Source organism: Pinus tabuliformis, chromosome X (genome assembly GCF_031772625.1).
Source record: "Pinus tabuliformis cultivar Carrire ecotype Pingquan chromosome X, CPIR1, whole genome shotgun sequence".
NCBI classification, from domain to species: Eukaryota; Viridiplantae; Streptophyta; class Pinopsida; order Pinales; family Pinaceae; genus Pinus; species Pinus tabuliformis.
In genome coordinates, this window is record NC_142308.1 from 213785074 (window position 1) to 213799791 (window position 14718).

The window sequence follows — 14718 nt, forward strand, 5'->3', positions numbered from 1 at the left end:
CTTCCTCGTTTGGAACTACGGACTACCATCTGCTAAAGTACAATACGATCAACGATCCTGGCCCAATTACTCCTGAACTATCAATTGACTCTACACACTCCTATCTGTTAGAAGCCACCTCGAGAAACAAGCCTCGCCCAGTTTATTTTGAACTATCCAACCACCATTGGATCGAGAAAAATGCTCACTTATATTGATTTCACTGATGTCCTCTAACTCCACTCCTCTATGTGGTTCTTGTTTCAAAATATTTCAGACTAGAACTAATAAACTGCTCAACATTAGAACTGTAGCAATATATCGTCAAAGCACAATAAAAATCCAAGACTACATTAAAAACTGTACCATAATCTCACCAAACATTTCTCCAATCCACACTTCATCTTCTCACTCACTACACAAACATGATGGTTGAAACATATTATGGTCAGCACTGCAACACCTACAAACTGCTTCAGAAATTCTGCATTAGACAACTCACGCATCTTGCATACGATCCTCCAAACTCACACTCACTCCATACACAGGAGAATCAACCATACTATCACTGAGCTTCCTCAAATATATATATGAACTGAGGTGCTCAAGTCAATAATTACCAAGAACTACTAAGCTTCACAAACTTTGTTCATGTTTTTGATTTGTTCTAGATTCATCTCATTGACTTGATAAATCCACTAATTCCACTTGCCTTTTTATATTTTCAACTTTCGTTAGTTTCTAGAGGCCCCACAACCTTTTCTTACCATATACCAAATTTCTTTTATCAATAACATCACCATAATACCAAAATTAGCTGAGTTGTTCGAGGAATGCAGAGAAACTCTCGTGAAAATGCCCAGTCGCATGCACAACACTAGCCAAATTCGACTGGAGCTCCTTAATCACTTCCACGGGAATGCCTACTAGTGACTGTAAAGTTTTAGTCTCTCCCATGACTCACCATCCATGCGACTGGGTAGAGGATGAAGGAAAAAAATGACCAAGTCAGTTCAAATCTTTTCCAAACTTCAAGAACACCTTCATCAGCTCCAAAACACACATATAATCCTCTATGACAAGTCTGCAACTGATGAAATAGGCCAAAAACTCCTACAACAAGTCAGTGACAAACAATACATAGTCTTCCAACCTCATCACTAAGATCAACAGCTCCATCTCCTCAAGCAACAACCACAACATGTCCAAGCACCTCCTGTACCTGTAACAACATCTCTAACTCAACACATGCAACAACAACATCACGTCATCCAACAACCTCCAATGCTAATAGAGGCACCTCCAATGCTTCCAATAGATGTAGAAACATATGCAACACCTGTAGAAGCAATCCAATCTCCCGCAGCAGCATCATCTTCAACCAACACAACATGCCCTGAATCCCTCTCTACTCAGCCTCCAAATCGCCTCCACTAAGTCATGCCACAACCAAGTTGACATCAATGCAAACCAAACAAGACCACCAATCCAAACACTCATCACATATCAAGAGGACTACTAACATCATCAGGCATATACCAAGTAGCATCAACCCTATTGACATCAATGCCAACATCTTGGTTCTAGAAGGAATCTGGAACTGTTGGGTTGTTAGTTTGTTGTAGTGAGTTAGTGATTTATGTCCAAGTGGACCTTCACAAACATAAAAAATGCCAGGATTAGGAGTTAGGCAGTTTCATATTCATGGGGCAGGTGTCCCATTTATTAGTATTGTCAAGATATTTTGTTTTTATTTCTATTCAATATAGAGAAGTTTGTAGGTAGCTCTTGTGGAGGAGAAAAGAGAGCTCTTGGTAGAGAAGAGAATAAAGTGAGAGAGAGAGAGAGATTGATAAGTAACTTGGGTAGTGAGACATTGTAAATGCTTTATACATATCATTGTTCTGAGTAATAGAAACTTGACTTAATTCATTTATGTCAGACTTGAGACATAAGAAATAGATGAGTTTGTTGTGATTTCTAGAAGAATTCTTTTGGGATAAGTTATGGTCTTGATTTTAGCATAAAGCACCAATGTGTGTTGCTTTGGGGATCACAAATTCAACACCATGAACGAGTGTGATCTGGGCTAGAGTAAATGGCAAGAATGGTGTACTCCTGAACAGGTTCAAAGTCTAGAAGATTCTCATTAATAAGATCTATTGTGTTCCCATTTTATTTATGGGCTCAAAGTACCAATTGGTCGAATGGTTGTATCCCTGTAGAACCACTTTGAAATGAAGGGTTTAGTTCAGGAATTGAGCGCGTGAATCCTCCACCTTGTCGTGTAATTGCATTAGAAACCACTTAGCCACTCTTTATCGATTTTCAAATGGCATGTATGGCTAAGAAAAAGAATAGGAACAACCTTGGAATGTTTTGAGAGGCGAGTGATCATCAAGCAATGAAAGTTCAACATGAAGCTAACTTTGGAAGGGTTCAAAATCTAGTCTTAGTTGGGATGAAGTGTATTCAGGCCAAAAGGACAAGTTAACATGTGGAAGGTGTTCTTGCCCCTGAGTAGCCATTATTTAGGCCTTGAGTTAGCCAACATAGTCAAGATAAGGGGTGTTGACCCTTGAACAAGGTCGATTATTGAATGATATCCCAAACCAAACTTCAGGTGGGACCCAGTAGCTTGGTTGGTCTTGGCCTTAGTAGGCATAGTCAACGTAATAAACATCGTCAGCCTCCCAATCATATAGGTATGAACGTAGTCGGCCCTGACCAAGTCATGAGTGAATACAAGTGGATTGAGTAAACTGAAGGAGGATCAGTTCGAGTGAATTGTTTTCAAATAACAACTCGTGGGGAAACAATGGAGAGTCAACCCGACCTCCCTAACTTCAAAATCCTTTGTTGGTCAATAGTTAGTCCTAAGTAGCACCAACTAGCCCAATCACTGACACGGGCATAACTCATATAGTCAGGTCGAACACCAGATCTTGTGTGCTGTTTTATTTGGGGATCTAGAGGAGTGCTAGCTCCATTGTTGCAAACCATGCAAAAGGAGCCATGTTCATGGGCCCATAAACCACAGGCTTTTGGATTCAAACCATCTAGGGATCAAAATTGGTAGACCCTATAAACAATCATCATCATAAAGCAAGGATAAGCAATAAGAGTTAAATGACCCTTGTTGACATGAAATTTTTTAATTAAATTGAAAATAAAAAGGCCATAACTATATTTGAGATAAATCTCAATGCTCTATCCAAAAATATCAACTATGGTATTTTCATGTATGATAGTAACTACTTGGAGAAATTTTCTTCATACAAGTATATGGGAATCGACATTCATCGTCAGCTCAATTGGAATTATAGCATTGAGAAAAGGATAATTAGAGGTTGGAAAGCTTATTATGGCCTTGAAAACGATTGTAAGATGAGATATCTTTGGGTATGGAATAAAATAAAATTCCTCTTTGAGACTCTCATCACCCCTATTATTCTATATGGATGTGAGGTTTCAGGTTGCAGAATATCTAGATAATTGTGGAGGAAGATTGAGTTGATCTAAATGAAATTTACAACCTACAACCTCAAGATTAAAGAAAATACTCTCTACCCTATCCTCTTTATTAAAGCTAGCATTTCCCCCATTGAATGCATGGCTACAACTAGGTATCTCATGTATAAAAAGAAGCTATACAACATGGAAACCAAGAGATTCCTTGAGATTGCTTCTAACTCTAGCCAAAACCCTCACCTCCGACTCAAGCAAGGTTGACATAAAGATATCCAGTCTTGGCTAGACCATTGGAAGGTAAAAGAGGAGATTGTCTTGGAGAATAAGGATAATATTAAAAATATCTTTACTTCTAAATTTAGGGATAAGTTTTGGGATGATGAAGAGTTAGAGGAGAAAATGAAGTTAAGGCATTATAAGGAGGTGATCAACCCCAAACTTGAAAAGCATAATTAACTGTGTGTCTTGACTAACACTAAGGAGAAAATGAACATTGCCGAGGTAAGAACTAATTCTCATGAACTTCAAAGTGAAATAAGGTGTTGATCAATTCCCAAAAAACCTTCAGATGAAAAGTCTTCCACCTTTGCAATATTAAGAGGGTTGAGGATGAAAAACATTTTCTCTTGGATTGCAAAACTTTTACTCACATCCCTTCTAATTTTCAAAGTCTTTGTCACACTACCAGCCTTCTTGACTTGTTAAGTTAACAAAACTATGGTGATCTAGGAATCCTCATCTCCCTTCTTTTGGATCATACAAATAAAATTTTAAATAATCTCAATTAATCTCTTTCATAAGGTTTGATAGACAATATTGGTGTTAGTGGGCATTCGTCATCATCATCATCATTACTTAGAATATTCCATAGATATTCAATGGAAGTTAAATCCTAATAATCCACCCAATAATCATTGATCATCAAATTAAAATTATGGAAAATATTATATGGATATTCTTGCAAAGGTTAAATACACAATCATCCATATAATAATTATTAATAACTAAATGCTTAATCATTCACCTAACAATTATTTATAATTAAATTAAAATTCTGAAAGCCCCATTCCAAAATAAATTGTTATCATCTTAATTATAAATAATTAAATTATAATTATAAACACTCATTATAAATAATTAAATAAACATTCTAAAACCCTATCTCAAAAGAGAAAAATTAAAAAATAAAATAAATAAAAAAATATCAATAAATACTATCCATCTTAGATATTAAATATACCAAGTACCAAAAGTTATGATGAATACCAATTCCTTCGGTATAACTTAATAATATATAATCTTTTAATATTTTTTATTATTTATTAATTTACTAAAATTATATTAAATATTTAAACTTTTTATTTACATATATATATATATATATATATATATATTTAATTTAATGAAAATAATAATAATATCATCCTTTTTCTTTTCTGTTTTCATTAGAGTTTCTTAATGCTGCTTGACCTTGTTTTACGCCTCATCGTTCTCACACCCCTTTGTCAGATGTGAAAATGACATTTTTATCTTTATGGAAAAAGTTTGAAAACAGTGATTCATTGACACTGATATATGCTCTTTTTTTTTGCATGCATCTCGCTACTTTCTGCAACACAAAACAATTTTCAGATATGTGGAGTGAAATCATCCTTCACATACATTCCCGTGAAGCCCGGGCCCTCTCACAAATACACCGACCCGTTTACAGACAATTTCACTGATTTTCCAAAGATATGCATGCCATATTCCGAACAAATCCTTTAAATTTAAGTAATTTCAAACGATATGGACGCCACAATATGAACGGATCCCTTAAACTTTGACATCAAAGCCGAGAAGCGAAATCTCCAACAGTATCACAGATTTTTTTGTTGACTTTGGATTCTTAATTTTAATTCAAATTATATATTAAATTTTATTTTTCAATTAGTTTTAGTATTTAAATGGTTGAGTGGAGGTGGGTTCCTTATTTTACAAACAAGGGGTTTTATACACCAATTTGCTATCTGGCTTGGCAGTGACCTTAAAATTAGATAATAATATTCTCCAACAATATCAAAAATTCTTCTTAAGTTTGGATTCTTAATTTTAATTGGAATAGTATATTAAGTTTCACTTTTCAATTAGTTTTAGTAGTAAATGGCTGGGCCTAGATGGGTCCCTTGTCTTACGAACAAGGGGTCTCATACACTAATTTAATATCTGGCTTGATAGTGACCTTAAAATTAGATAATAATATATATATATATATGTTTTTAATAATGGTTAGTTATTTTATTTTTATTTTTTTATAATAAGTGTTTTCACTTTTGAATATGAAATTTAGTATTTCGAAAAAATTACCCTATTTAATTCCATACATTTATATGCTCAAAATTTAAACTTAAATTTTTAATCAGAATATATTTATTTTATTTTATGTCTTATTGATAATGTGTGTTTGGGTAAAGTATCCAGGTCGGACATTTCGAGAAACCTGCACAATTGAATTCCATAAATTCACATTTTTCACCAACTTTGAAAACATTCACATTCAAAAACGATAATGAACCGTGATTGGATAATAACCAGAGGTATTCGATGAGTTCTAATTACACATTAATGAATTTCATTGATGAGGAATTTGATGAGTTCCAGTTATGCATTAATGAGTTTCTCCAATCAAATATTTTGAGATGGGATTGTTTAACTGATTACATGATCATGGAAATTGACATCTACCACCAACCTAAGTCCTGCGAGATCCGTGATAGATACCTGACTGCAATTTATCTGTACAGAAATTTTGGAAGATTTTCTGCCATTAATAAATAGTCAAAAATTGCAGTCAGTCAGTGTCATTTATACAGACAGACCCCCTTTTTTTCATTGTGACGTTAGAATCTCAAATCTCATCTCAGGGAAAAAAATATTATGATATTGCTCAACTCTGATTCACCCAAAAATCACCTAGAACCAACTCACCAGCTGATGTGAGTTTAATTTGAATTAAAGATATTGTTGTTAGGATCTTACTTGTCATTAGAATTTAATAGCATGGAGTTTTTCGTTTTTAAATAGGTTATTAAACTATAGTTACTTATAACCATGGAACCCAAAAACAACTAACAACTTGACTGAATCAAATTTACCTCATCAACTTGATAGCTAACTACTCAGAGACTTATCGTCCTTATTATTTCGTTTTCTTCTTCTGGTCGTACACTTGATACATGATCAGATGATCCAAACAAAGTCTGCATGTGCTTTGAGCTGAAGTATATTAAACAACAACAATGGTGGCAGGAATGGTCCCTCCTTACAGAGAAAGAGCACAGCTTGTAAAGCATAACAATAATAAAATAAAAGGATATAAACATTACATAGCATTTGGGTTTTTGATAGACTCAAGTTCTAATTTAAGAATTAGAACTGATATACCTATAAATAACAATACAGTTGATTTAGATATAATCTCTATCTCAAATTTAAATCTGTTAAATCTGACCAGACTTGCTCAAAAACCTTGATGATGGTATTGTGATATTCATCAGAGTTCAGGGACAGATAGCATCGAAGCAGCTTCTGAAGATCTGTTGAACAGCGAATATTGTTCTCCAGGATCATTTCCACCATCGAATCCCTGAAATCTTTGTGTGGGTCATACGAGGATTTCACCACCGCAAAGCTATCAGAGAACGAAATATTCTTAGCTGAATTGCCAGGAAATTCAGCACAATTTTCATACTCGGGCAAACCACCATGTGAACCATTCTGAGAATCGAGCTTGAGCTTGTTTAACCCTCCTCTCAGTCTTGGTAAAGAATCCTTCGGATTTTCTTCTACTTTGGATGAGACTCTGGACCTTGATTTACCAGGCTTGTCCTGCTTCGTGTCCAATGCTTTATATCTGTCGAAATTCATGTGAGAACTCGAACTGGGTTGACCAGAATCATACTTGTTACGAGCAGAGATTTTCTCAGAGTGTTGTTGGGTTTTCTTTGGAAGAGTAATCTTTGGCATGGGCTCTGCATTTCTGAATCTAGTTGATGGAGCCTTAAAGCTCTCCAGCTCCAATTCTTGAACAAATTTCTTCTGCTTCATCTCCGAAATCGAAGTACTGCTGCCTGGATCAGGAGATTTTATGTTGAACAATGGCACATCCTCGCTGATTTCTTCCTCTGATAGCTCCTCTGGAGTTAATGAATTGGAGTCACTTGACCTACAACTGCAGGAGCTAGAGCAAGTGATACTTGTGGTACTCACCATGAACGGCTCATCAACCAGATCAAACATTTCTTTCACAGTTTTCCCAAGGGGCTGATCAAAATTCTGTCTCCAGTCCTGATCATCCTCATCTTGTACAGGGCTGGGCAATCCAGCCGCATTATTAGAACCATACTGAAGAACATGTTTGCTTAGCTGAGGCCTCTGCAAACTGCTAGTTTTTGGAGGACCAAGCTGGGTTCTTTCTAATTTCTCCATAGATTGCCTGCTGTAATTCTTCTTTTCAGGTTGCCTAGAACATTGATATATTTGCTGAGCTTCATGATCTTCTAAGCTTTCACTGCTCCAAATATTATCATCTGTGACCTCCCTTGTTTTCCACACTGAGCTGACAGTAGTTCTGCAGTTGCAACCAGCAGAGATTCTTGAGTCAATCAATGTAGTTGATCTGCATTTGCTAGTTATCTCCTTCTTCCCCTTGCTTTTTCTCTTGGATTCATTCATCTGCTGATCAACTTCATTTCTCTGCTTTGCTTGCTCTGGAAATGGAGTTACAACAGAGGCCTTGCGATTTGGATGAGACAAAGCATAACCCCTTTCGCCCCTGCCAAAATAATAACTTCTTCTAGGTAGAGCAATGGCAGATTCTGGTACTCTTTGCTTCCTCGCCTCAAGAAGCTTTCTTTGGTTTCTGGTTCGGCCAATATCTCTAAGCTTGTAAAACCATACATTGGGCATTACATGTGCCAATCTAAAGCGCGTGTTCCCCATCCCTTGAGAATTACTCAATCTACCAAAACCCTAATTCTTCATTCTTGATCCTCCTGCCATATACTGGATTTCAAATAGAGATTCGAAGGGCACAATATTATGTATCAATCTTACAGGGAAACGTGTAGCATCTCCTCTTCTTGGGCCAGATTCATGGCGCTTTGTACTTTGTTTGTTCTTAAATAAGGTCCAAACCAATTTTAATTCGACAATGTACCACGATTTCCGTGAGGCAGACCAAGGAAAGTTAGGCTTAGCAGCACGCTTTTGTAATCATAGGAGGAAAAAATAAAGTATTGGGCCCAATGAAAGAGACCCGCCTTTATCACTACCACTATAGTCATCGACATAGGATTTCATCGATCCTCCATTAAATAACCTGGTAAATAACATTGTAAAACTCGAGAGCAAGAAAAATTTGGATGTAGTCGCCAAATTCACAAAGTCTTCTCATCCTCCTAACAGCAATTTCACAGAGATTCGGAGATCAATGCAGTAGAATAAGTACCTGTATCCCTTACACTATATAATAGTGAGTATACGGAGTAGCAGAAATGTGATCCGAAAAGTAAACTTGTCAGGTCAGGTTTGGTTGGCTTGGCTTGTTGAGAAATCTTATGAACGCCGAGCTAAATGAATTTTACTGATTCACCAAACCACGCTGTGAACTGATACAATTGGCGTCACTCAAACAAGCTGTCATAATTGAACGTACCATAGATTTGTCATAACTATATGATAGTGCTAAGACGACTAACAGTGTAAGGATTGGAATAAGCTAACCCTCAGATTAATCGGTTTCTTGTTTTCTTTAAAGTAAGGGTTGAAATAAGTTGAATATATAATAAATGGAATGCTATAATTGATGCAGTTATCATTTTTTATTATAAAAAATTAAATTTTTATTATTCAATTTAGTCAAATTGTTAGGGAAAAGTTATTTATTATTTTTTTAATAAGATAATTCTTATTAAAATTTATTTCAATTCTTTAAATTTTTTAATTAATATATTTTCCCTATTGGGGTGAGTAAGGCAACAAATACATTATAGGATGGTGGGTAGGTGGTATAAACATTGTCCTCAAACACTGTGATATGAAATGTGGAGCTATGAAAGATGACGTTCTCAGCAAGTGGCATCGTCTGCTCAGAAACATCGAGAAGGAGTTATCATGCTATAGAGCCCACCTCTTTAGCATCTTACATTGCATTTGGTTCCTTGGTATGGGAGGTTGGGTGAGTGGTTTTATTGTTACAAAGTTTACATGGGTTCCTCACCTATGCATGCCCACTCGTCGGGACACCCTAGTATCGAGAGGAGATGGGCAAGAGTGGTTTGTGTGCAAAGCAAGTTGTGTTCAAGCATCGGTGAGAGGGGTTTGGGACCCTAGAGAGCAAGGTTGGGGGCATTCGGTAGGAGAGTCTGAAAAGGAGGCTACAACTATGGACCCCCGCGCTCAGTAGGTAGAGCTCAGTCTCGAGTAAAGTTATCGCGGTAGTGTAAGAATTCTGGTAAGAGGAGGAACCATCCTTATTCTATTTGCTATTGGATATATGTCTTTTATTAAAACTGGGCCACCCTCGCTGGTTTCCCTTTTAGCGAGGGTGGTGCTTTGAGCAAACATTGTGTCTCAGAGCTTTGGGGTGCTAAATTCGGGAGGTTATCTTTCCAAACAACCCTGGTGGAGGGTCCAGACTTGGACAATTTGGTAAACTAGCTTGAAAATTGGTACATAAGCCAACTTTGTGCATTTTACAGTTGTTGGGTGGTCATGGTCCCTTTTCTGGATAAGTTTAATAAGAAGGGTCGATAGGAGTGGGGCTTTGTCCTAGGTGGAGAAATTTGGTGTGAAGGGTCTTTGGTAGACATGCAAAGACAACGTAGGTGGGCACGTCGCAGAGTCGGCTCTCGAGGTGAGGTTGGTGAATGGGTCGAACATGTGGCAGAGCGGGCCAATGAAGAGGAAGCGTTCTTGGAAGACGAGGTGGCCCATGCTCGTATGCAATCACCTGGTCATGTGCTACAGCCTCGAAATCTAACCTATGTGGCAAAAAAATTAAGGGACATTCATGCCAGTCTCGACATCATTCGCCAACAAAGGTGTGACGATAGGAATGAAACCATTACCTATATTAATGATGTTCAGTACACACAGGGGAGATCTTGGAGTGCCTTGCATCTATCTATCGTAGTCAAGCAGATCCAACGAGAGGTTGGGTGAGATTGAGGCAAGGTTGGCTTATATTGACTTTCATGTGCATGAAGGGCATGACCCTCCTATGGTCCCAGGAACTGCTTAAGCTCTGAACCCCCCTATGTAAAATGTTTACTCTTTGTTGTTTTTTGACCCTTTCTGTTGTTTGGACAATGTGGTCAATCTACCTCTAGAATTTTTATAGCAAATCGGATTATCTTTTAAGGTTTTACACTACTCTCCTAGTTAACAAATCTGGTCGGAGTGAAATCGGTGTTGAAAATAGCAACAATAAATGTTTAAAATAGCATTAAGAAAATCCAATTTAATTTTTTCCTTGAATTAAATTGGAATTCCACATCTCATGACAACTTGTAATAGTTAACTAAGTTAATTTGACTTAGTTAGCTTAGTTAATTCGAGTTGAGGGTCTAACTGGGGTCATGTAGAGTGTCTCCTACAATTACAAGCACTAGTTGAGTTTATTTTGAGTTGTAATTATTTAATTCGGTCCAACTGAGTTAAAGTGAGTTAAACTAGTTCCAACTGATGGAGGAATTAGTGGGAGGTCCAGCAATGGGGTGCAACTTACAGTAGTGGGGTGTAACCTATAGTGGGGGACACATCTTGCAGTAGTGGGGTGCTTCCTACAGTGATCAACCCATGAACTGAAGAGCCACTCATAATTAACTCATGCATGTGAGATCAGAGAAAGACCCATTTGAGATTGGAGTTCAGAGACAGTGTACTATTAGTTATCAAATCATCTAAATTAAACCGATGGTGCATGCAATCAAAGGAAGGCTTATGAGGATTGTACAATTCATAATTGTAGAATTTCGTAATTAAACAGGGGTTATTTCCCAAGGGAACAATGCAAGGAGGTAGAAGCTTGGAGGCTTGGAAATTTGGCTAAGTATTGGCCAAAGGGAGTCAATGAGGCAAAGGATAGAAAATACTTGTGCATGTTGAGCTCAAGGTTGAGCAGAGAATATTGTATTCATTGAAGGCTTTCCTAGGAAGCAGTGAGATAGATAAAGATAGTGTAGAGATTGCTCAGGCTTGAGCAAAGCATTGTAATCTTCTCATATTTTCTTATTAATGCAATATATATAGCAGGGGTTTTTAGCTGTGGATTTCCCCAAGAAATCATTGTGTTATGTGTGATTGAATTCTTTTTCTTATATGCTTTGTGATTTCATCGATCATTTAATTGTTTCTGATGATGAGTAGAGTAGATTCAAGTCAGTTGTTTTAGCATATTACAATCTCCAATTTGAATCCGTAAGAAATTTCTACATGGTATCAGAGCTAGATTTGTAAAAATGTCTACAAATTTCTACATGGTATTGGAGCTAAAATCACAATAGAAGAGAAGAATTTGATGTTGTCCTTGCAGATTGATGGAGCTCTAGTTCAGGGCAGATCCAGAAGACCCTATGTGCAGACTTCTTAATGGAACTAGAAGGCTGCTAGCGGGCAGATCAATAAGCCAATGTTTAGTGACACAAAAATGAGTTTTGATCATTGATATTAGCATATTGAGGGGTAGAGAGCTTTCCCATAGGGAGATCAAGACTCGGAGGGAGTCTAGTTTTAGAGGGAGAAACCCTATGGAAGCTAGTACTCCATGATATATGGAGATTAGACTCAGTATTACAGTAGTAGCAATAACAATATGCATAGATCAGATTTAGCTCATGCATGCAAAGCCTTGAGGAGCAAGGAAAAGGTTAGAGACTTGGTGGTTGAGAAGGAGCATGAATTTCCTCTCAACATGCAGCTTCAGAAGTAGCCTGAAAAGCGGCACTAGCAAGTTATGGAGCAGCCACAATTGGAGAAGAAAAGAAGAGACCGAGTGGAGACATTCACTCAAGCAGAGACCTCTAGTAGGTGGGAATTTTGAGCCAAGTGGGAAGAAGGAGAACATGTAGCCATACCTTCAGGTGTCATGTGGGGCGATATGAAACATTAGTCCAAGAGTTTCAGAATTTGGGCAGGGTCCATTAAGGTGTTTTTTGCCTCATGGATCATTACCTTGCTACGGGGGGGCCACAGTATTCAATAGTAGGAGGATCAATGATAGTTAGATACAAAGGAGTGCAGAGCAGTGTTGACAGTGGAGCAGGAGACTTAGTAGCAGAGTTAGCAACAACACAATTTTTCCAAGTAGATAGTTTTTTTTTTTTTTTTGAATTTGTATACTCCTATATTGATACAAAAATATTTTTACAAAGAGGCAGTGGCCTTAAGAAGTCTAGCCCAGAGATGCAGCATGCTCACATTACATAGCTGAACATTGACCGAAAAGACTTGCTGAAGACTGACCAAAAGAGCTTCTAGGACCATGACCATGACTAGTTCATAGAAACAGAATACGCCAATATTGAAACTAAAGACTAACCAAAGGTAATTCAAAGACCAAAACAGGTTGACTGGGCCCATACAAATAAACAGGGAAGCAAAACTGAAATCTGACCCATTAAACAACTGTAACCGTAACTGAGACCCAAAGACACAGTCAGAAGAATGTTGCCCACGCAGGGGAAACCGGAAATTTAACTTTAGAAAAAAGGTCTGAGCATGAGAACTGTAGAGCATATAATGACTATAAAACAGGAGGGAATTGAGCACCTTCGAGCAATAGAGAATCAAAAACCATTGAACGCAGACCTGATTAAGCTTCATGAGAGGTGGAAGGCGACTCTTCAATGATGCGACACCCATATTTGTAGGGATCTTCATCCTCAGAGGGATGGCCCTCTTTGCCTGAAGAACTGCCACTAGTAGGGACGCTCGGACCAGCTTGAATGTTCATGTCCTGGGTTGCAGTGCCACCAAGATCCTTACTCTACTTGTTGTCAATTTGAGAAGTGGCATGCTTATCTTCCGCCCTCATATCCAGAGTCACCCTTGGTGTCACAACAACCAGACCAAAAGTATCCTCTCAAAGCTCAATGGTGACTGAAACTATGAAGGAGAAATTACTGAGTGTACATGGGAACTGAAAACAAGCTATGTGAGATTGAGAATTATGAGAGCGCACTGCTGAATTATGCTGCCCTCAACCCCGTCCATGACCACTCCTGGTAACGGGATAGCGGTTAGAGCAGAAGTCCGAGGAATAAGACGAGGAGTCCGAAGTAGAGGAGGAGGGCTGGTGGATAACTCGCCCACGGGAACTTCCCCTCCTGCAGCGCATTCTCTGGCACAATCTAGGCATAATGAAAAGAGTAGGAGGTGCTGAACAGGTAGCAATACTGTGAAGGTAGGGGGGACTGAAAGGGGCCTAGCTTCAGCTCACAGAGGAGCACTAGGAAAGACTGAGGATGAGCGACAACTGAATTTGCAGAATGGGCTTTGTGAAACATGAAATCTAGGCAATAAATCAACACAGCATTCCAGAGCACAACATTTCCCTGGGCTGGTCTGAGAGCAAGGCTCTGCGGTAACAAGGGAACAAAACGAGCGTGGGGGAGGAGCATGAATGAATTCTTGGAGGGGCGCCATGACAAATGAACTTGCAGGCTAGTGTGGAGGGATGAGCTGCATTAATGCAGCATTGAAGATGATAGCAGAAGACTTAAATACTAGCATCACACGAGGCCGAATGGCGGTGGTAATAAGCCACACACCAACCCACTAAGCCGCCCACGTAAAAAACGCAATGTTACACACCCGCATCTGGGATTTTCCAAGTAGATAGTTGCATACATAGTTGATTCAATTTATTTTGTTTGGAAGCTTTTTGGTTGTAGATGTTGCAATAGAAACAACAAGGGTGAATTCTTTTCTTGTTGATAGGTAGTGTTGAAAATAGCAACAAGGAATGTTAAGAATAGCATCAAGAAAATCCAAATTAATTTTGTCCTTGAATTAAATTAGGAATTAAGTTGTAATTCCACATCTCATGACAACTTGTAATAGTTAACTAAGTTAATTTGACATAGTCAGCTCAGTTAATTTAACTTGAAGGTCTAACTAGAGTCACGTAGAGTGTCTCCTACAATAAGGAGCACTAGTTGAATTTATTTTGAGTTGTAATTATTTAATTTAGTCCAACTGAGCTAAATTCAGTTAAACTAGTTCCAA

At 37.9% G+C, this 14718-nt stretch overlaps 1 protein-coding gene across 1 annotated transcript; it reads right to left on the reverse strand.

Annotated features, from left to right (window-relative positions):
- Positions 1–6775: 6775 nt before the first annotated feature.
- Positions 6776–8615, reverse strand: LOC149139110 (uncharacterized). Its single transcript, XM_089448229.1, has one exon. The coding sequence runs from the start codon at positions 8428–8430 to the stop codon at positions 6910–6912; it is 1521 nt and encodes a 506-aa protein (XP_089304355.1). The 5' UTR covers positions 8431–8615; the 3' UTR covers positions 6776–6909.
- Between the last annotated feature and the right edge of the window lie 6103 nt (positions 8616–14718).